The sequence below is a fragment of the Oncorhynchus nerka genome, linkage group LG24 (assembly GCF_034236695.1).
Source record: "Oncorhynchus nerka isolate Pitt River linkage group LG24, Oner_Uvic_2.0, whole genome shotgun sequence".
In the NCBI taxonomy this organism is placed as follows: domain Eukaryota; kingdom Metazoa; phylum Chordata; class Actinopteri; order Salmoniformes; family Salmonidae; genus Oncorhynchus; species Oncorhynchus nerka.
Genome location: NC_088419.1, coordinates 24,708,298 through 24,732,953, shown reverse-complemented (window position 1 = coordinate 24,732,953; position 24,656 = coordinate 24,708,298). Strand labels below are relative to the sequence as shown.

Here is a 24,656-nt window from a genome sequence, read left to right as displayed (position 1 = left end):
TACATAGTTCTCATGACTCTTAATGAGTATTGGACACTACATTGATATTTCACGCTCACAGAATCGCCACAGATAGTCTCCAATAAAGTATAGGTAGATGCAAGAGCTCAGTTCAAAACGGAGAAATAAGAGAAATATAATCAAATCAAAGTTTATTTGTCAGGTGCGCCAAATACAACAGCTGTAGACCTTACAGTGAAATGCTTACTTAGAGGCTCTAACCAATAGTGCAAAAAAGGTATTAGGTGAACAATAGGTAGGTAAAGAAATAAAACAACAGTAAAAAGACAGGCTATATACAGTAGCAAGGCCACAAAAGTAGCGTAGCTACATAAAGACACTGGTTAGTCAGGCTGATTGAGGTAGTATGTACATGTAGATATGGTTAAAGTGACTATGCATATATGATGTACAGAGAGTAGCAGTAGCATAAAAGAGGGAGTTGGCGGGTGATGGGTGGGACACAATGCAGATAGATAGCCCGGTTAGCTAATGTGCGGGAGCACTGGTTGGTCGGCCCAATTGAGGTAGTATGTACATGAATGTTAGTTAAAGTGACTGTGCATATATGATAAACAGAGAGTAGCAGCAGCGTAAAAAGAGGGGTTGGGGGGGGCACATAACGCAAATAGTCCGGGTAGCCATTTGATGACCTGTTCAGGAGTCTTATGGCTTGGGTGTAAAAACTGTTGAGAAGCCTTTTTGTCCTAGACTTGGCACTCCGGTACCGCTTGCCATGCGGTAGTAGAGAGAACAGTCTATGACTGGGGTGGTTGGGGCCCTTGACCATTTTTAGGGCCTTCGTCTGACACCGCCTGGTGTAGAACTAGTTTCACATGGGAGATAAAGTAAAACACTTGAACACATCAGTATATAATAATTTCAAACCAAATAATTGGGAAAACAACAACAACAAAACAAGCACTCGGAAATGATTAGCTGTGATTTGCTCTAGCCATTACCTCTGCAATACTTTCCTTCTTTTCCTTTACCCTGCCCTCGAGAGGCTAAAATTGGCTATATACAGATTTAGGATCTTAATTTGATCACTCTGTTGCAGGAGAACTTTCTAGCAATGCAAGACATTTAAAACGTGTAGTGTATTTGAGGTTTAAAAGGCTTCTGAAGTTTGTAATTTCCACATACATTTCAGACTTGATTTGTATCAACCCCTACAACAATAATTCACATTTCCTGTTGGTGCAGGATTATTTTCCTGCTGTAGCAAACTGGCTCAAATTAAGATCTTACATCTGTAGTTGCCGGGGCTTAGTGCTGTATCTGATCGATGACGTGGGCAGATAATTGATTGATGGATCGGGCAATCAGCTGCTCTCTGCTGTGGACTGCAGGACAACGCAGTCGATCAATTCTCCTCCTGGTAGACAGATATCATTAAGGCTCAGGAAGTTTCAATAACAGCCCCTGCTGACCTAGGAATGGCCAGTTAACTTTGCTAAAGTCAAGATATAAAGGCTCTGTTTTATGGGAGCTCAGGGCCAGAGTATTACATTTCACAGCTCTCAGGCCCATCCAACCAAGGTTTTTTTAAAAGGCACACAATTTCAAAGATTTTTATAATTAAAGATGATCGTAACTTTTCTCATCTTTTCTTGTCCCTCAATAATCCATTGTGAAGCAGAATTTGATCACTGGCTTTTAAAAGGTCACACAGAATCATCAGACAATTGCCGTAAATCCCTTTGATTGGCTGTGATGGAAGCTAAACTAACATAATATTCTCTCCTTTACAACAAAGGATGTTGGCTGAATAGATATCAGATAGGTGTTGACCTTTGTTTGTTGCTGTTATCGTCTGTAAATGCTGCTGCTGTCACTTGTAATGGCTTAGCTTCTCTCAGGGGTCTGTTCTCCAAAAACATACTGATCTTTGTAACATTGTCGTTTCTTTTTTATCCTGGACTGGACAACTTTTTAAATAAGAGAACCCTATGGGTCTGGTTAAAACATTTCCAGAGAAGTTCAATCAGACTTTTTCACCCACAATCCATGTCATTGGAAACATCTGTGTGTGTTACAACATGAAAAGGGTCAGAAGAAAGCTTGACTTTAGAATTGGAAGTATTTTAATTCCCACTGCTCTCGGAGTGACTGCCAACGATCTCTGTCATTTTTAAGAGACATGTGAGTGGCACAGCTCTCCTGAGCAATGGACAAATACGCTGCATCCAGTTGTCCTGATGCAATTCCATTAGAATTATTTGAAATAGACTTTCCCTCTCATCAGTAGAGAAACTGCCAGCTCCCTTTCCCAGAAGTGTGTGTCATGACTCATAGCTTTTAAACCTCTGTTTAGGAATGAGTGTCCGAGAGACGCAAACTCTTATGTAAATGTAAATTATAGCTAGCCACAGAGTTGCCCACTGTCTTTGGCCTAGGCCTCTAATGGCCTTGCTCTCCTTATGGCCGATCTGGGTTTGTCTCTTGGTAATGGCCATAGACAGCCAGGAGGTCTGGAACACTGATGCGTAGCCTTCCTCAGTAGGGCCTGTTGTTGCATGGTTGCCTGCACCACCACCACCATGGCTCTCCCTGACTCCCTCAGCCCTGACGGCTGTGTAGTAATTGGGAAGGGACTTTTACCCTCCCACTCGCCCCCCTTCTGCGATTGGAATGAATGGACGATGCCGGCCCGATCAACACATGTTCCTCTCCGGAGGGGGCCTGTCACCGGGGATTGTGACAGGTTGACCTGGGTAATACTGGCTCTGTTTAACATGTTTGGGTTGGAACGGAGGATTTACATAAGATGTAGCAAAGAACCCAATGAATATTCAAGCCTTTGTCCCCGGTGCACTCATCTCACTGACCCAAAATAAATTCATATAGAGTGCTCAGGCTCAGAAGAATTGCATCTCTTTGTATTGACATGGTTACTGGCATGCTGAAGAAGTGTGCTCTTAATGGACGAATCCCGCTGTCTGCCATCTGCCCGGTACAGTTGAAACCGGGATTCGTCCATTAAGAGCACACTTCTTCAGCGTGCCAGTAGCCATCGAAGGTGAGCATTTGCACACTGAAGTTAGTCATGACACCGAACTACAGTCAGGTCTAGACCCTGGTGTGGACAAAAAGCATGCAGATGAGCTGTCTGCCATCTGCCATCTGTCTGCCATCTGCCCGGTACAGTTGAAACCGGGATTCGTCCATTAAGAGCAAACTTCTTCAGCGTGCCAGTAGCCATCAAAAGTGAGCATTTACCCACTGAAGTTGGTCACAACACCGAACTACAGTCAGGTCTAGACCCTGGTGAGGACAACGGCTTATGGTAGAGAAGTTAAGATTAAATTCTCTGGCAACAGCTCTGTTGGATGTTCCTGTAGTCAACATGCCAATTGCATGCTCCCTCAAAACTAGAGACATCTGTGGCAGAAACTGCACATTTTATAATGGCCTTTTTTTGTCAGCAGCACAAGGTGCACCTGTGTAGAGATCATGCTGTTTAATCAGCTTCTTGATATGCCACTTCTGACAGGTGGATGGATTTTCTTGGCAAAGGAGAAATGCTCACTAACAGGGATGTATAAAGAAATGAGTGCGTATGTAACATATTTTATTTCAGCTCATGAAACAACCAAAACTTTACATGTTCGATTTATATTTTTGTTCAGTGAATATGTTTAAACTCTCCCACACATAACATCTACTTTACAATGAAGTGAAACAAATTCATACCGAACAGTGTCAGCACCTAAGGTTAGTGTCAGCACCTTGCCAGTAGCCACACAGCAGGTTGTTTATGAATTACATAACATTTCAGAGGGCTTGGTTGATGCTTGATTTACAAAAGCAATGAGAACAACAACAGACAGCATGCATGAGTTATTTCAGACTGATGGAATTCATTTGAATGCACCGGGCGTGTACAGTGTGGCTTTATTCCTAGGGCTTGGATCAGGTACACGTAGCCTCCCTCCTCCGAGCCTGTGGAAATTAAGAGCAGAACAAATAGGCTAGGTTGTGTGGAATGACTCAGTGCATTTATGCGAGACTTCATCAATGAATTTCATATCTCCAGCTGTTCTAGTCCACTGCACGTTAATCAACAAATCATTCTGGGTTTCCAGAGCTTAAAGAGAATGCCTTGTTGTTTTTTTGTCTTTTCTACACAGTCGCCTTTGAGGCTCCATAGCTTAATATAGGCCTGCTTTCATCCCTGCCCCCCATTGATTTGTATGGTTTTTTTGTGTGAGTCTTTATGCAGTTCAGCATATCTTTCTGTTGTACAGTACATTATATAGCCATGTGTCTCGCAATCACAATTTTAGCCATATTCATGACAGATTTTTGATTCATATAAAATGTAGCAAATTTGCAGCATACAGCCTTTTTTCACATTTCTCCTCTCCTCCGCTCCTGACTGCATGTGGTGCCATAGAAATATAATGAATAGAACAGGGATCCCCATTCAAGTCAATGATGGCATAATGGGTGGACTGGCAGCCATTGGGAGTGTACCCATAGGAGCAAAGCAGGAAGTAAAATTAGTGCTGTGAATTGTTGATTCAACTCAACAGAAAAAAAATACATTCCATTGCATGAGCCACATCAGTTAACTTAATTTGAATGGACATTCTAAATTACCATGGAAAATATTGCATCACAATACCCAGCAGCCATTGTGAGTGTACCCATGAGTTGACCAGACAAATTGCCAGTGTTAGAGGTTCCATGCCTGTTCTATTCATTCTATTTCTATGGGTGCTGCTGCTGCTGCATTGTGGAGGGTGTTGCCTAAGCAACTGAAGATTTGTTTGCTTGTTTCAGCGAGAAGCAACAAAGTTTCATCACAGTGTTAATACGAGCCCATGTTACGAACTCAACTACATGAATGCCCAATTGAAATGCTTTATTTAACCTTTATTTAACTAGGCAAGTCAGTTAAGAACAAATTCTTATTTACAATGACGGCCTACTAAAAGACAAAAAGGCGTCCTGCGGGGCTGGGATTTAAAATTCAAAATAAAATTAAAATTTAGGACAAAACACACATCACGACAAGAGAGACAGCACAACATTACATAAAGAGAGACCTAAGACAACAACATAGCATGGCAGCAACACATGAAAACACAGCATGGTAGCAACATAACATGACAACAACATGGTTGCAGCACAACATGGCAGCAGCACAACATGGTAGCAGCACAACATGGCAGCAGCACAAAACATGGTACAAACATTATTGGGCACAGACAACAGCACAAAGGGCAAGAAAGTAGAGACAACATATACATCACGTGAAGCAGCCACAACTGTAAGTAAGAGTGGCCATGATTGAGTCTTTGAATGAAGAGATTGAGATAAAACGGCCCGGTTTGAGTGTTTTTTGCACCTCGTTCCAGTCGCTAGCTGCAGCGAACTGAAAAGAGGAGCGAACCAGGGATGCGTGTGCTTTCGGGACCTTTAACAGAATGTGACTGGCAGAACAGGTGTTGTATGTGGAGGATGAGGGCTGCAGTAGGTATTTCAGATAGGGGGGAGTGAGGCCTAGGAGGGTTTTATAAATAAACGTCAACCAGTGGGTCTTGCGAAGGGTATGACAGTGATGACCAGTTTACAGAGGAGTATAGAGTGCATTGATGTGTCCTATAAGGAGCATTGGTGGCAAATCTGATGGCCGAATAGTGAAGAACATCTAGCCACTCGAGAGCACACTTACCTGCCGATCTATAAATGATGTCTCCGTAGTCTAGCATGGGTAGGATGGTCATCTGAATCAGGGTTAGTTTGGCAGCTGGGGTGAAAGAGGAGCGATTATGATAGAGGAAACCAAGTCTAGATTTAACGTTAGCCTGCAACTTTCATGTGTGCTGAGAGAAGGACAGTGTACCATCTAGCAATACTCCCAAGTACTTGTATGAGGTGACTACTTCATGCTCTAATCCCCCAGAGGTAGTAAGGTAGTTGTAGAGCGTTTAACACAAAATCCGGGGAGGGGCCAGCTGAGTATAAGACTGTGTCATCTGCATATAAATGGATGCTCCCAAGCTTCCTACTGCTTGAGCTACTGTATGTTGTTTATGTAAATTGAGAAGAGCGTGGGACCTAGGATCGAGCCTTTTGGGACTCCCTTGGTGACATGCAGTGGCTGAGAAAGCAGATGTTCTGACTTTATACACTGTACTCTTTGAGAGAGGTAGTTAGCAAACCAGGCCAAAGACCCCTCAGAGACACCAGTACTCCTTAGCTGGCCCACAAGAATGGAATGGTCTACCGTGTCAAAGTCAATAAAAATAGCAGCACAACATTGCTTAGAATCAAGGGCAATGGTGACATAATTTAGGACCTTTAAGGTTGCAGTGACACATCCATAACCTTAGAGGAAACCAGATTGCGTACCCGAGAGAATACTATATACGTCAAGAAAGCCAGTCAGTTGATTATTGACAAGTTTTTCCAACATTTTTGATGAACAAATATAAATTGGCCTATAACAGTTAGGATCAGATTGATATCCCCTTTTAAATAAAGGATGCACCATGGCTACCTTCCAGAAAAAGGGTCTAAACCATGTGACCCAGATGTTTTTTGGGGGTCAAGTCTAATAAGGAGCTCCTTTAGCATCTTGTACTCAGTGACTGCCTGCAGGGAGAAACTTTGTAGCGGGTCAGGGGAAAAAGAGGATAGGAGCATCGGGGATAGTCGCATTAGAAGGGGTGAGAGATGAGGAAATGTTGGACGGGTGAGGAGGCATGGCAGAGTCCAATAGGAATCCTGACTTAATGAAGTGGTGGTTAAAGTGCTCAGCCATGTGCTCCTTGTCAGTAACCACCACATCTTAGACATTAAGGGACATGGGCAGCTGTGAGGAGGAGGGTTTATTCTCCAGGTCTTTGACCATTTTACTGATATTCTTGGGGTTAGACCCACAGAGAGAGAACTGCTCCTTAAAGTAACTAACTTTGGCCTTCCGGATAGCCTGAGTGCACTTATTTCTAATTTGCCTGAACGAAAATTCAGGCTCATTAAAGTTTTTTAGCAAGCATCTATGACAAATCAGGACAGGTCGTTTCACAGAGCAGCCATTACGAACATAGGCTGTAAAACAGTGATCACTAAGGTCATTACAGAAACCCCAGACTGATACCTAATCAGGATTATTTGTAAGAATAACATCAAGGAGAGTAAACCTTTATTGGTGTTTGGAGTCATATCTTGTGGGATTGGTAATAATCTGAGAAAGATTTAGGGAGTCCCCTTGCTTTAAGACTTGATAAGGTGGTTTAAGCATGTCCCAGTTTAGGTCACTTAGCAGGACAAATTCAGACTTAGTGTAAGGGGCTAGGAGAGAGCTTTGAGCATTTAGGGTACAGGCCGGTGCTGATGGTGGCCAGTAACACCCAGCAACATTCAACAAAGAATTATTTGAAAGTTGAATGCGTAAAACCATTAAATCAAACTGTTTGGGGTTAGACTTGGTGGAGACAACTGGGCATTGAAGGTGTTCCTTGGTAAAGATTGCCACTCCACCACCTTTGGAAGATGTCTTTCCGAAAAAGGTTATAACCAGAAAGGTTCACATCAGTGTTAAAAAAAAACACACTTTCTTAACCACATCTCAGTAACGACCAACACCTCTGGATTGGAGCTGTGAACCCACATTTTCAATTGATAAATTTTAAGTAATAAGCTTCTAGTGTCAACGTGCAGAAAACCCAGGCTTTTACGAAATCAGAAATCAGTGAAGCAGATATCAGAGCACAAATCAGAATTGGGGCTAGCAACAGTATATGGGCCAGGGTGTACATGCACATTCCCAGATATAATCAGCAGCAATACAATCAGGGCACGGCAGAGGACAGGGAGAGCTCTGCAGTGTTGATTTATAACATTTGAATGTACATTAGATGGCAACAAGATCATATTGTACAGCAATTTCATCAGGTAACATGAATACAAAGCTGGCGAGGGGTGGTTAGAATAGGATGGGAGGCCAAGAGTCTGTGTAACCAATAGAGAGTCAGAGTCCAGAGTGTGGGAACAAACATAGTCTGTGCCACGGTTGGTTAAACAAGCAAGTTCATAGTCAACAAAGCATGTAAGAGTCATGAGGCAAATAGCATAAATACCCGACCATTTTCAGTCAGCTGTTCGTTACACAAATTCATTTTAAAAACCGTCTTCATTCATAACTGTCAGTTACACACTTATACAGTAAATGTTCCAGCCCTAGTAATGCAGTCATCAGAGCAGAAGTCCCCCAAAAGCTTTTAATGAGTTTGAGGATACCACGTTCCCCAACAAGCTCTCTAGCCAGATAAATCAATAAAAAACAGGCAATTAATACATCTAAAACCGAGATCACAGTTTAAGCTCATCCAATTACCGTAAAACCCCATTGATATCTTGTTGTGAGGAATATAACTTTAATGCTATTAAAACCGGACCATATTGTTCAGTTTTGCCATCCGGATTGTCATCCAACTAGCGAAACAAAAGTTCACAGCATGGCTGGGGCTGGGTGCTAACATTTAATTTAAATTTAATTTAATTTCACCTTTATTTAACCAGGTAGGCAAGTTGAGAACAAGTTCTCATTTACAATTGCGACCTGGCCAAGATAAAGCAAAGCAGTTCGACAGATACAACGACACAGAGTTACACATGGAGTAAAACAAACATACAGTCAATAATACAGTATAAACAAGTCTATATACAATGTGAGCAAATGAGGTGAGAAGGGAGGTAAAGGCAAAAAAGGCCATACAAACACAGAGCAAAGAACTGAGGAACACTAAGGGTTTAAATACATTCAAGGGAAATGAGGCACAGGTGCAACTAATAACTAGAACAAGGGAAAAACAAAAGGGTCAAAAAAGCACAATGGGGGCATCTAGTGACCGAAACCTGAACGATCCTGGTCAAATCCTGACACGGAGTTTGTCAGATTATTTTGCATTCCGAAGCTTAATTAATCATGAAGCATTTCATAGTAATTGCGGAGGAATTGGCGAATTTGTCGGCCACTTGTTGCTTACAACAGACTGTGTCTGTGGTAGTTCTTAATAGCCGCTTGCTGCATAGTGTCAAGTCACATTTTCCAGCCATGTTGGCAACACAGAGGTCTATTGCTGATTCAGAGCTCATAGGGCTGGTGGCCCTCAGGCAACACTGATACTTCACCAGGGCTCCTTGAAATGCAAACAAATATTGAAATTAATTATCCTCATTAGGCTAACACTTATCCATATCCTGATGAGTTTTATTCAAACTCTGTCCCCTTTCTCCTGAAGCTATCCTCACTCATGTCATTAATGCTCCCCCCATTGGTTCTTAAGAAGCCTAGTGTTGCAAACTAGGGCTAGTCATCAGTTCCTGGGGGCTCCTCAATGGCTGATATTATTAATAACCCACTGGGCACAGGCGTCAGTTCAATGTCTAGTTTTGATTTACAGTACCAGTCAATGGTTTGGACACACCTACTCATTCTTGTTTATTGTTACTATTTTCTACATTGTAGAATAATAGTGAAGACATCAAAACAATGAAATAACACATGTGGAATCATGTAGTAACCAAAAAGTGTTAAACAAATCAAAATATATTTTATATTTCAGATTCTTCAAAGTAGCCAACCTTTGCCTTGATACAGCTTTGCACACTCTTGGCATTCTCTCAACCATCAACCACTCATCAATAAGTGCATTGACGACGTCGTCCCCACAGTGACCGTACGTACGTACATATCCCAACCAGAAGCCATGGATTACAGGCAACATCCACACTGATCTAAAGGCTAGAGCTTTTCAAGGAGCAGGACACTAATCCTGACGCTTTATAAGAAATCTCACTACGACCTCCAACAAAACATCAAGCAGTCAAAACGTAAATACAGAACTAAAATCGAATCCTACCACACCAGCTCTGACTCTCGTCAGATGTGGCATGTCTTGCAAACTATCACGGATTACAAAGAGAAACCTCAAAGCCTCAAAAATGTGTACAGCCACACCACTGAGAGCACTTTGACTGGCTGCATCACCGCTTGGTACCTCAAGGCGCTGCAGAAGGTAAAATCAAGTCAAATCACATTTCATCACTGGGGCTGAGCTCCCTGCCATCCAGGACCTCTATACCAGACGGTGTCAGAAGAAGACCCGAAAAATTGTCAAAGACTCCAGCCACCCAAGTCATAGACTGTTCTTTCTGCTAACCACATGGCAAGCGGTACTAATGCAGCAAGTCTGAAACCAAGAAGACCCTGAATAGCTTCTACCCCCAAGCCATAAGACTGCTAAATAGTTTGTTAAATAGTTAACCAATAGCTACTCGGACTATCTGCATTGACCCTTTTGCCACTAACTATTTTGACTCATCACATACACTGCTTGCTACTGTTTATTATCTATCCTATTGCTTAGTCACTTTATCCCTACCTATATGTACATATCTACCTCAATTACCTCGTACCCCTGCACATCAACTCTGTGCTGGTAACCCATGTAAATAGCCAAGTTATTGTTACTTATTATGTATTTATTCCGTGTTTTATTATTTTTCTATTATCTTTAGCATTGTTGGAGAGGGCCTGTGAGTAAGCATTTCACTGTTAATCTACACCTGTTGTTTACGAAGCATGTGACAATTAAAGTTAGTTTTGATCACATTACATTTTTTGGTTGAAATTATGTGGAAACAATATTGATTGAACCAGCTGTTGCCCAGTGGGAAGGCTCGCAGGCAGGCACGGTTGGGAATAAAATACTCTTGCTGTGATTCTCTGGCCCTGCCAGGTGATTATGGACTCAAAGATCATCGCTACTCCAATCATTTCTATCAGGGACTCAAAGATTAGGGACTCAAGTGATTAGGGATTCTATTAGGGACTCAGGTGATTAGGGACTGAAAGATCATCGCTACTCCAATAATTGCACTTATTTCTAATTTGCCTGAACGAGAGTTCAGGCTCATTAAAGTTTTTTAGCAAGCATCTATGACAAATCAGGACAGGTCATTTCACAGAGCAGCCATTACAAACATAGGCTGTAAAACAGTGATCACTAACCTTACAGAAAACCCCAGACTGATACCTATCAGGATTATTTGTAAGAAAAACATCAAGGAGAGTAGCCTTTTGTGCGTGTTTGGAGTCATATCTTGTGGGATTGGTAATAATCTGGGAGCCCCCTTGCTTTAAGACTTGATCAGGTGGTTTAAGCATGTCCCAGTTTAGGTCACCTAGCAGGACACATTCAGACTTAGTGTAAGGGGCTAGGAGAGAGCTTAGGGCATTTAGGGTACAGGCCGGTGCTGATGGTGGCCGATAACACCCAAAATCATAAAGGGGAAAATATAGTACATTTATACCCAGAGAGCACAATAGAGCACCTGGCATGGGTTATAGAGGTCGTGTAGATATTTTCAGCTGAGAGAAAAACAGTAGTTTAACATTTTGTATGCAGCTTATGATACTCATTATGTTGGTTATTGTTTTTTATCATGGTTATGTCATATAACTGGTGGACTGGTGGAGGAGCCTTACCCTAGAAGTTGTTGATGTGATCTCCATAGGGGCTGCAACAGAAATTGTACTGAGAAAAAAGAGATCTCTCATTTGAAGGCAGAATTTGCCATAGCTTTGGATCTGTGTCATATTGCCCTTTGAATGAGTTAGCAGCCCACATATACACTTATCCCAGTTCTGAAAACAATGTGGTACAGTTTTTCCTGTTGTACATTAGCTGTGTTTGTTTCCTTACTGACAGACAGCACATTCAGTTTGAGATAGCTGTCATGTGTCGCATAAATGCTTATTTCAATCAGCGCAGAAAGCAGTTCGTGTTCATGAAACGGACATTACAGACATAGATTTGACAAGATGTTGATGGAGCTGATGCATTTTGAATGACTTTTATTTGTATAATGTTGCAGAATTAATTTATAATTTGACTCCATTTTGTTTAACTGCTCATTGGTTCAATCACAAGAACACTTTATGTCTGTAATTACATATTCACTGAATGTTCCAGTGTATTTCCAAAAGCACTGGTTTATATTCATAAAAATTCAATGAATCATTATCCATACAGGCTCAAGCAGTGAATGAGACACTTTTGGTACTCAGTTGAACATGTAGGCTAGTTTCACATCGCTGCATCTTTCGCTGTGGTTTGTCCATTCCCTCCTCCCCATCTCGTTGTGGCCTGTCATACACCCAAGGGCCTGCATTTGTCACTTTCATAGCCCCTGTAGGTATGTGTCTTTTATCATTGAAGACTCTACATGTAGCCTACATTCACAGAATCATCTTTAATAGGAACATACCTCACTATAGTACAATGACGGACTCATATACTGTTAGAATGTCCTCTGGGTTCATGGACCACATAGGCTATTGTGTGTCTTGCTCACCCGTTATAAATAGGACTATTGGTTTGGAGGAATACGTATTAATATAACAATATTATACCTTTAAATATGTGTTTGTAGATTTGCATCTTTAATCATCACTACCTGGTAACCCCACCCTGCTGTGCTTTGATGAAGGCATAATTATACATAGGCCAATTGAATGGTAAAGTCATTTTTAAGAACACATTAATTAAATCGTTGCTCTTCACCACTTGACATCCATTTGACTGACAGGTAAAGAGAGATAAAAAGGATGTTCAAAGCCTTTTGTTGGGTACATGAAACTATAACTGTACACATACTCTACCACCATCATCACATTCAATGTACTCACAAGGGTACAGTACATAAAACCACAGCAAAATAAATAAAAATGAAATCAACATGAGCATATTGATTGATTTTCAGATTTGTTCCTCTCAGATGAAGTCTCGTTGTTCCTCTAGTGGAACTGTGTTAGATTGGTAGATCTTGTCCTCAGGTGTAGCAGTGCAGAAAGTGACTACTGCTATGGCAGAACAAAGGTAGCTGTATTATTATGCGCTGAAGGCTTGTCATTGTATTTAGCAGAGAGGGAAGGTGTTCCCCAAGGAGCTCTACTGGATACACCATTATTGTCGGAATGCTTTCATCACACCAAATACGGTGCCTTTGGGAAGTATTAAGACCCCTTGACTTTTTCCACATTTTGTTACGTTATTCTTAGCCTTATTCTCAAAATGGATTAAATTAAACCTTGTCCTCAGAAATCTAAACACAATACCCGAAAAAGAGGTTTTTAGAAAAAACAGAAATACCTTGTTTACATAAGTATTCAGACCCTTTGCTATAAGACTCGATATTGAACTGAGGTGCATCCTGTTTCCATTGATCATCCTTGAGAGGATTCTACAATTTCATTGGAGTCCACCTGTGGTAAATTCAGTTCATTGGACATGATTTGGAAAGGCACACACCTGCCTATATAAGGTCCCACAGTTGACAGTGCATGTCAGAGCAAAAATCAAGCCATGAGGTCGAAGGAATTGTTCGTAGAGCTACGAGACAGGATTGTGTCGAGGCACAGATCTGGGGAAGGGTACCAAATCATTTCTGCAGCATTGCAGGTCCCCAAGAACACAGTGGCCTCCATCATTCTTAAATGGAAGAAGTTTGGAACCACCAAGATTCTTCCTAGAGCTGGCCGTCCGGTCAAACTGAGCAATCGGGGGAAAAGGGCTTTTTTCATGGAGGTGACCAAGAACCTGATGGTCACTCTGACAGAGCTCTAGAGTTCCTCTGTGGAGATGGGAGAACCTTCCAGAAGGATATCCAACTCTGCAGCACTCTACCAACCAGGCCTTTATGGTAGAGTGGCCAGACGGAAGTCACTCCTCAGTAAAAGGCACATGACAGCCTGCTATGAGTTTGCCAAAAGGCACCTAAAGGCTTTCAGACCATGAGAAACAACATTCTCTGGTCTGATGAAACCAAGATGGTACTCTGACAGAGCTTGACAGGATCTGCAGAGAAGAAAAGAAGGAACTCCCCAAATACAGTTGTGCCAAGCTTGTGTAGCGTCATACCCAAGAAGACTTGATGCTGTGTCACGTTCGTTATAAAGATGAGACCAAGGCGCAGCGTGAGTAGAGTTCCACATCTTTTTAATAAAACCGAAACTCAGCAAAACAAAACAAACAAACTAAACGTGAAGCTACAACAACTCTAGACATGCAAAGCCCTAAACATACAACACTAGAGTACCCACCCTAGTCACACCCCGACCTAACCAAAATATAATGATAACAGAGATATCTCAGGTCAGGGCGTGACAGAGGCTCTGGACTGCGGATCTTCGCCGGAGGCCCCGGATTGGGGACCGTTGCTGGAGGTTCCTGACTGTGGACCGTCGGTGGAGGTTCCGGACTGTGGACCGTCGTTGTGGTTCCGGACTGTGGACCGTCGTTGGAGGTTCCGGACTGTGGACCGTCGTTGGAGGTTCCGTACTGTGGACCGTCGTTGGAGGTTCTGGACTGTGGCCCGTCGTTGGAGGTTCCGGACTGTGGCCCGTCGTTGGAGGTTCCGGACTGTGAAACATCGCCGGAAGCTCTGGACTAGGAACTGTCTCCGGAAGCTCTGGACTGGGAACTGTCGCCAGAAGCACGCATCTCAGGGCGAGTGCGGGGAGCAGGCACAGGACGTACTGGACTGTGGAGGCGCACTGGAGATCTGGAGCGTAGAGCTGGCACAATGCGTCCTGACTGGATGCTCACATGAGCCCGGCAAGTGCGGGACGCACTGGGCTGTGCAGACGCACCGGAGACACAGTACGCAGAGCCGGCGCAGGATATCCTGGTCCAAGGAGGTGTACTGGAGACCAGGAGCGCTGAACCGGCACCATCCGACCTGGTTGGATGCCCATTCTAGCCCGGCGCACCGGCCTATGAATGCGAACTGGAGACAACGTGCGCATCACTGCATAACACGGTGTCTGATCAGTCACACGCTCCCCACGGTAAGCACGGGGAGTTGGCTCAGGTCTAACTCCTGACTCTGCCAATCTCCCCGTGTGCCGCCCCCAAAAAATGTTTTGGGAGCTGCCTCTCAGGCTTCCGTGCTAGCCGTGTCCCCTCATATCATCGCCGTTCCTCCTGTGCTATCTCCACCTGCTTCCATGGCAGGGTCTTGTCCCCTGACATTACCTCCTCCCAGGTCCAGGATGTCCTCCACTCATCTTTCTCCCGGGCCCAGGATGTCCACTCCTCTTGAACATGCTGCTTGGTCTTTTTATGGTGGGATCTTCTGTCACGTTCGTTATAAAGATGAGACCAAGGCACAGCGTGAGTAGAGTTCCACATATTTTTTATAAAACCGAAACTCAGAAAAACAAGATCCCACAACAGAAAGTGGGAAACAGGGCTGCCTAAATATGATCCCCAATCAGAGACAACGATAAACAGCTGTTTCTGATTGGGAACCATATCAGGCCAACATAGAAATACAAACCCCCTAGACCTACAACAACCCTAGACATACAAAACCCTAGACATACACTACAGTACCCACCCTAGTCACACCCGGACCTAACCAAAATATAAAGAAAACAGAGATATCTCAGGTCAGGGCGTGACATGCTGACTTAAGTAAATGTAATATTTCAGTATATATATTTTGTTACTCAAAAAAACAGTTTTTGCTTTGTCATTATGGGGTATTGTGTGTAGATTGATGAAAATAAAATACAAATTTATGAAAAAATATGTTAATAATCAATTTTAGAATAAGGTTGTAATGTAACAAAATATAGAAAAAAGGGAAGGTACATTCCAAAGGCACTCTAGATCCCTCTACCATCTCTGGGTGTATCATATTTAGTGATTCCACTTCCACAAAAGCTACTTCATTTATCTCATCCTTCCCTCTGTGGTAACGGACCATTCGATAATTACTGGGGGGGTCCAACTCGAGCTATCCTCAAAAATGTTATACACCCTTCACCAATGTTAGAAAAATGTATATGACCCTTGTTGCACTACCCTCCCCCTTCATTTAATTAACTCACAATAATGATTACGACCAGAGTATATCCCTTTTCACACCAACTCCAATGCCTTTTTCCCCCCAACATTGCCAAAAGATTTGCATAACGTCACAAACGCTGCTGCTGCAGTCATTCTCTTGCATTTGAGAAGGCAGTGGCAATGGCAATATGTTACTACTGAAAATATCACAAGATGATTCAATCATGACAGGAGTGTTTGCTTCAGTTTGCATCTCAGCCTAAGAGAAGAAATGCAAAACTGGCATCTGTTGTCATTCCAGCACATACACAACATGGCCAAAGGTACAGTGGGGCAAAAAAAGTATTTAGTCAGCCACCAATTGTGCAAGTTTTCCCACTTAAAAAGATGAGAGAGGCCTGTAATTTTCATCATAGGTGCACTTCAACTATGTGATTTTCTGGATTTTTTTCTCATTTTGTCTGTCATAGTTGAAGTGTACCTATGATGAAAATTACAGGCCTCTTTCATCTTTTTAAGTGGGAGAACTTGCACAATTGGTGGCTGACTAAATACTTTTTTGCCCCACTGTATATGCTGATCATCATGGCACTTGCCTTCATTTTTGTTATGCTTATGTCAGTTATATCATTCCTCAGTCCAGATAGGCTACTTTCGGAGACTTTCTGAATGGACAATCAAAGCTACCAGCGCATCTCAGACCCAAGAACATATTACATTTCTCCTTTCCTAAAAACGTATTAAAAACCTAGGCCTACCTTCTAATCCTGGCTGTAGGATATGAGAAAGTTGGCAACATTAGGATTATTCCTAAACAATGTAGCCTATCAAATTAATTGACTAGGAAAGACAAGGAAAGGAAAGGGAGAGAGAGAGACATCTATGTAGCCTAAATGTTTGTAAGCAGTTATTGACATGGTCAAACTCCGGACAATATTTTTTTGTCTGTCTCTTACATAGCACACAGGTGGTCACCTACATTTACTGTAGTAGCCTAGCCTAGGCTGGTGGTGATAAATTGCTACATTGCAGCATTGATGCATTATAAACGTAGCCTACGGGACAGACAGAGAGAAATTCATTAATTCATTCAAACAACGAACCTGCCCCTGGCAGTCCGCACGCGGCCTGTCAGTGGCAGAACACTTGTCCCAGAGGGCATTGGTTGAACCAGGGGTTTGGTAGGGAAGCGCATGCAAGCAGGACGGAATGAAAAATATAGGAGCACCTGCAAAACAGCGAATGTAAACTGTGCCCAATAAAATAACACACAACCCTCCCCAAAGCAAAAAAAAGTTACACCCTCTCCCATATCTTGGACCCTCCCCCCAAGCCTCCACCCATACATTTTTCATGACTCATGATTTTACAATTCATCCGTCATCTTACACATGCACATGATGTTGATGAATATTTCATGAAACTTGTGCATATATTATTAGTTGTTTTCTCTCTCTTTTTAAACATCTATACCGCAAAGTCGGGGAGAAAATTATTCAAAATGTGTGTTGCTGTTGTTTAATATTTTATCTGGTAAAACAAAAAAGTTTATTTGACTCATTTACATTGGCATAAAGGTTGTGCTTTATTATTTATCAGATTACATATATCGTTGGGATCATCTCATGAATATCTTGTGAAAGTGATGTTTCTGAGAAATCTAGTATATATTCATTTTGGATCATACATTTTGCATAAATGTTTTCTTTCCATCCAAGAGTATTTTGAGAGACAGTCTTACCCTCTGCAGATGTGAGAGATTTGTTTCAAACCTTTTTAAATGATCTAGCCTGAATATATTTTAAATATATTTGTTTTTCACGTTCACAGTGAATAAATTATGAAACCTCGCCAAGCATGGGATTGGTTTAATATACAGAAGGAAATAATTGATACAGTAGCCAACTGCCTGCAGGGACAGAAATGGACATACACAGAAATGAACATGTATGCTACAGTACAATTTTCCATATCACACTAAAATTATTATTAGAGCCTGTGATTCCTTCTTTCCTTGAAAGCTAAACAACATCCCTTATTATCTGCATAACAACATACCCAGTGTGCCATCCAGTCGATAAGCGTTGATGTGCTATTTGTTTAACAAATCAATTTCTACCTTGGTGTTTTTCTCTCCCCCAGGTTCTGTAGTCTAGCTTAACTGAATGTTTGGAGTACCATTAAAACACCTGAGCGTTTGCAGGTGGATTTGTAGTACTAGTGATGGAAAATGGTGAAGGCCTTATCTGTGATTTTGCATGAGAGGGAACCCACTAGTCCAGGATGCACAATACCTCCTGTTACCTCCCCACACTCTGGGGCTAATGTGCTCTGGTCAGAGCCACTGTGTGTCGTACAGCCTCCCGAGCATTGTCTGAATGTAGCATGAAGCTGCCTTCCTCTCTATTCATTCTGCCACCACTGATTGATTGGCTTTTGTCTCAGTGATTAGAGGCAACTCATGTCTCCTCCACACTTGGAGAAAAAAGAAAACCCCTAAGCTTTGGTGAAGCTCGGAGGATAAACTTCCATTTCAATCAGCAGTTGTAGAGAGCTGAAGTGTGCACTTCTTTTCCTGTAATCAGCCAGGATTCCTTATGTTCTACCTCAGTAATGAGGTTCTTTCCAACTCTTTTCAGGAGGGTAAAATGAAGGTGTTATGCAAAACAGCATGACCAAACAGATTGATCAACTAAATTCACTCTTGTGTATGAAAAACAGAACACCATGACAATATATAATGACAGATGTATGGAGTTTCATGGTTTACTAATTATTATTTTTTTCTTCAAATTTAGTGTAGGGCCTACCAATTGCCCTTGCAGATGTTTTTTGTCAGACAAAGGGTTATAGCCTACTGAGACATTCCTTCTCTTAGGATCTGGCATGTTATTTGGATCCCCTTTCATTTAGTCAATGTTATTTCCCTGGAGAATAAGGCCACTCTTCTGACCGACTCAATAATGGGTTCCCCCCAAATATATGTTTATAATTACTAATGTATGGATAATTACTCTGTGCACAGCTGCTTGGGAGAGCTGTTCCTATTTGTGTTGATGAAAGTGGGCTCAGGGGCCACATTAATGACTAGGGAGACCCTCTGATTCCAACAATAGCCCAAGGTTTGTCTCTCTGTGTCAGGCAGTGAGGAAAGCCCTGAAGCCTCTTTCTTCTCTCAACGTTGTACACGGCCTGTGATACCGAGGCAGACGAGTCTCTGGGTGTCTGGGAGTTCATCCAATAACATCAGGTACTCCCAAGTGTACTCTCAGGCAGCTTTGACATTTAGATATTATCAGGTAACTAATGCTAGGGGTTACAATTCACCAATGGCTGTTATTTGGGTTGAGCCTTATACATGTAAATGTGGTGTGGAAGCGCTGCATGTTTAATTGCAGCAATATAGCATGTTTCCTTGTTGTTTACCTTTCTAATCCAGGCGGCAGGCTGCTTTTGTGCTGCCATATGGGCTCCCATCAGGACTCTCTGGGCTCCCCGCTTTAGTAGCTAATATGGCGAGGTGCATGCAGCTTTTCATGAGTGCTTCTCCTTCTCCAATACCATGGAAATGCTGAGTGCTGCTAATTACCATCATACATTTTTCTTTGTGATTTTGCAGTTCAGCAGAAACAAGTTAACAACGCCTCTAAGAGGAGGACCTGACGGGTGTCATATTAGACAGAAAGGTGCTTTTTATAAGAGGTCTTTGCCGGGTGGTAGGGGGCGTAGAGGAGCTAGCGTTGATCCCTGACTCTGACTCCCTTTTGCTCTGACTATTCAGTATTTTCTGGAAAGAAACAGATGGAAAAACACCAGTTTTCCTTTCATTCCACTGACCCATGAAATGACAGAGGGTCACCATGGAGACTGGCCCAGATAAACAGACAAGATAGGTTTCAGGAACAGCTTAGCATAGATACAATTTACATACCCGTGGCGGAATAGCCTACATCAACTTAGGAAAAAAGACCGTCTAATGTACTAGATCATAATGAAAGCCACTAACTAGAAGCTAATTCACTTTCAATTAGGTTATATTTTCAAAATAACATTTTTTGAATTTCTCAGTTCCTGCTGGATGGATAACAGTTGTGCCGGCACTTTTACAATGGAGATCCTGTAAATGGAGAGAAATCTCATCCCCTGAGCAATAGCTCTCAAAACCAAGCATTAAAAGAGGGTCATTACGTGTCATACAATGAAACAAGGTAAGCTGAGCAATGAAATTGAAAAATGCCAAGCTCAGCCTCTGTATTTCGGAGGAAAGTTCTTTAAAAATACTATCATTAATCTGGGAAAAACTGAGTCATAGAGCTGTGAGTCATTGTGTCTGGAATGACAGTAGGACCCTGTCACATGGACCTAACTGTGCATTCTGATTCATGATATATGAGTTATACAGTATCAGATGTATAGCAGCTAGCTAGGCTGCCATAGACATACAGACAGACAGCATGGGACAGAATCAGCAGAGAGATCTGTGGATCGGCAGGTAGCATAGCTTATTCTTAATCAGAAGCCCAGTGTGAGGGATCTCAGCTGGTCAGCTCTGGACTGGACTGAGACATGGACAGACTGGATTTAATATAGAGAAACTTGATGTTTTGACGAGATGAAATTACATTCATAAAATGTTGCTTAGCGACATGGAGAGGAATGGAGCGCTCAAAGGAGAAGTTCATTTAGTTGTGGCATCTGTTGTGATCGTCAAAGCTCATCAACAGTCAATAGAAGGAACACGAGTGAAGAATTCCCATCACGAATATACATACTTCGAGTTCTCGAATTCAGGCGGCAGTTTGTTAAACTGAGATCTCACAAATATTTCAAGGCCATTTCCTATTCGTTCACATGGAATTTACAGGGAGGGAAATCCAATTATTCTGCCAGGCATTTTTTTCACTCCTCCAACTGTAATAAATGGAGTGCTCTGACATACCTTTATTAGTAAGGACAGTGCCTTTACAGTAAGGAGATTGTTAGTTGCAGATATGAAGTTGAGTTTAAAGCCTCCTGTAGTTGCAGTGCAAGTGGGGATTTGGGAATCATTAGCATCGGAGCTATGAAGTGATATCTGGCTCCGACACCGTTGGGACACACTGTGATCCCTCTCCTTACCGCAGCCGTTTGAAGTGCCATGGCTGGTAGTCATATCAACAACTGGTGTCACGTCCAATCAGACACTGAGATCCAAATGGTCGGTGCAAAGGGGTCTAGCCTTGCCAGCTTCAATTTCCCACAGAGGCCAAGATCGAGGGGGATGGGGACGTGACCCTGAGGATTTCTACACTTCCAGGGCAATTAGAGGCAGTTGTGTGATTGGGAAGAGGAGAGAGAGGAGGCTGAAGTCTCGGCCCCTTGGTGTGGTGTGCAAGCAGAATGCCCTGTCCTCCCTCCCTTTCAGCATAAACTTGGAGATACATCACTCTAACACATATCTCATGGCTCTGGTACTAATGTTAATTTATTTTTCTTGATTTTCCTTACAGATCAGCATATTGGAACGACAAATATTTGACTTCCTTGGGTACCAATGGGCTCCTATCCTCACAAACTTTGTGCACATCATCATAGTCATCTTGGGGCTCTTTGGGACTGTACAATTCAGACCAAGATACGTAACTGGGGTGAGTTATATCTTCTTTAATTTCCTATACATTAATATCTTTGGAAAGTGGAAAGTGCTTTTATGTAAAGTGGTGTTATGAAGCAAATAATATATCTCACCTATCACACATTTGATTTCAGTTGTGTATAATGCTGTTTTTCAAAGGCTTTCCTTAAACTGGGAGAACAGACTGACAAAAGATACTATCACCTGTTAATATTTAATGACTTGAATTGATATTTAAAGTGTCTATACTGAAAAGGAATATAAACTGAGTGTACAAAACACCTGCTCTTTCTGTGACATAGACTGACCAGGTGAATGCAGGTGAAAGCTATGGTGCCTTATTGATGTCACTTGTTAAATCCACTTCAATCAGTGTAGATGAAAGGGAGGAGACAGTTTAGAAAAGGATTTTTAACCCTTTACTGCGTGTACCCCCAGGGGTACGTGCAATGCCGTCGGGGGTACGCCAACTAAAAATGTGATTCCATTTTTTTTCAAACAACACAATGTGAAATACAGGTAGCTTAGTCAAATAATTAACATCTAATCACATTAACCGTTACTCTCTCGCGGGAATTCCACTAGCATGAAAACTAAATACAGCCACAGACTGTGTGTGGAAAATGATTTAAGACTGAGACTCTCTCCAATACAACCCAACATTGCAGAGTTATGTGCATCCTTTCAAGCACACCTTCTCATTAACCTGTGGTGAGTTATTCACAATTATTGATGAACAAATAAGGTTTTAAATGTAAGATTGTTAAATAAAGAGCAAAATGATTGATTATTATTATATTATTATTTGTGCCCTGGTCCTATAAGAGCTCTTTGTCACTTCCCACGAGCTGGGTTGTGACAAAAACTCACACTCATTCTGATGTTTAATAAATGTATCGTATAGTGTGTGTGTGTGTGGCAGGCTTACAATGATGGCACAAAACAACATTTGAGAGTGTGCTGATCCTGGTGCTATAGAGGGAGTACACAGCTGGAGGTTGAATGTTTGAAGGGGTACGGGACTATAAAAAGTTTGGGAACCACTGCTCTATGGGATCGGTGTCACTATACTGGGACGGTTGAGCTAACATGCGCCAATGTGATTAGCATGACGCTGTAAATAACAAGAACATTCCCAGGACATAGACATGTCTTATATGGGTAGAAAGCTTAAATTCGTGTTATTCTAACTGCACTATCCAATTTACTGTAGCTATTACAGCTATTCACAGATCTTCATTGTAAAGTGTTTAAACACTGTTTCCCATGCTTGTTCAATGAGCTATAAACAATTAATGAACATGCACCTGTGGAACGGTCATTAAGACACTAACAGCTTACAGCCGGTAGGAAATGAAGGTCACAGTTATGAAAACTTAGAACACTAAAGAGGCATTTCTACTGACTCTGAAAAAATCCAAAAGGAAGATGCCCAGTGTCCCTGCTCATCTGCGCGAACGTGCCTTAGGCATGCTGCAAGGAGGCATGAGGACTGCAGATGTGGCCAGGGCAATAAATTGCTATGTCCGTACTGTGAGATGCCTAAGACAGCGCTACAGGGAGACAGGATGGACAGCTGATCGTCCTCGCAGTGGCAGACCACGACTTGTAGGCCTGTTGTAAGACAGGTCCTCACCTGACATCACCGGCAACAATGTCGCCTATGGGCACAAACCCACCGTCGCTGGACCAGACAGGACTGGCAAAAAGTGCTCTTCACTGACGAGGTGCGGTTTTGTCTCACCAGGGGTGATGGTCGGATTTGCGTTTATCGGCGAAGGAATGAGTGTTACACCGAGGCCTGTACTTTGGAGCGGGATCAATTTGGAGGTGGAGGGTCCGCCATGGTCTGAAGCGGTGTGTCACAGCATCGTCTGACTTGTTGTCATTGCAGGCAATCTCAATGCTGTGCGTTACAGGGAAGACATCCTCCTCCCTCATGTGGTACCCTTTCTGCAGGCTCATCCTGACATGACCCTCCAGCATGACAATGCCACCAGCCATACTGCTCATTCTGTGCGTGATTTCCTGCAAGACAGAAATGTCAGTGGTCTGCCATGGCCATCGAAGAGTCCGTATCTCAATCCCATTGAGCACGTCTGGGACCTGTTGGATCGGAGGGTGAGGGCTAGGGCCATTCCCCTCCAGAAATGTCTGGGAACTTGCAGGTGCCTTTGGTGGAAGAGTGGGGTACATTTCACTGCAAGAACTGGCAAATCTGGTGCAGTCCATGAGGAGGAGATGCACTGCAGTACTTATTGCAGCTGGTGGCCACACCAGATACTGACTGTTACTTTTGATTTTGACCCCCCTTTGTTCAGGGAAACATTATTCCATTTCTGTTAGTCACACGTCTGTGGAACTTGTTCAGTTTATGTCTCAGTTGTTGAATCTTGTTATGTTCATACAAATGTTCATACAAATATGTACACAAATATTTACACACAGTTTGCTGAAAATAAACGCAGTTGACAGTGAGAAGACATTTCTTTTTTTGATGAGTTTATGTGTGCCATTCAGAGGGTGAATGGGCAAGACAAAATATTTAAGGGGTGTATTCTTAATGTTTGGTACACTCAGTGTATGGTCCTCTAACTGATAAGATGCCAAGGCTAAATCTATGTCCGACACAGAATGGGGATAAAGTGAACAGGAATAAATCTTAATTCAAGATTCTCCTACCAGAAATAAATCCCTTGTTATAAGTGACAGCCTTTCACTAAAACCACATATGCAGATTTAAAACCCAGGCATTTTGACTTGTCTGAGAGCTCAGGAGAGATATCGATGTTATGATGGACTTGGTCATCAAATCAGCCGTCAGAGAGAGCCCCTGTCATGCTGCAGAGATAAAGCTGATCACCTTTACACCCCTCCTCATCCCCTCCTATGCCTGTGAAGATAAATGGCTTACTGTCCAGCATTACTCTTGCTTATATCCGTTTTGGTAATGCTGTCAGAGCAGATACATTTTTATTCTCATTTAAAATTGTGCTTGCCAGTAGCTGGAGAGGGGCCAAATGAGGTTCCACTACACGCACCCATCTTCTGGATCTAATGTCCTGACAACGTGTCAGATTTAGAGATGGTAAAAACCTACTCCGTGGCGGCTCTCCCCCTCTCTCAATGGTCTGGTGAATTCAGCCAGAAACATATATTTTAGAGAG

At 42.4% G+C, this 24,656-nt stretch overlaps 1 protein-coding gene across 2 annotated transcripts in view; it reads left to right on the top strand.

Moving 5' to 3' along the window:
- The window catches only part of LOC115107713 (sodium/potassium-transporting ATPase subunit beta-1-interacting protein 2), a 144,129-nt gene that overhangs the window by 45,186 nt on the left and 74,287 nt on the right, over window positions 1-24,656 (top strand). For both annotated transcript variants that reach the window (XM_029631280.2, XM_065008736.1), the window contains exon 2: window positions 21,365-21,502. In XM_029631280.2, coding sequence (XP_029487140.1) covers window positions 21,365-21,502 — 138 coding nt within the window. The remainder of the gene's footprint in view (window positions 1-21,364; window positions 21,503-24,656) is intronic.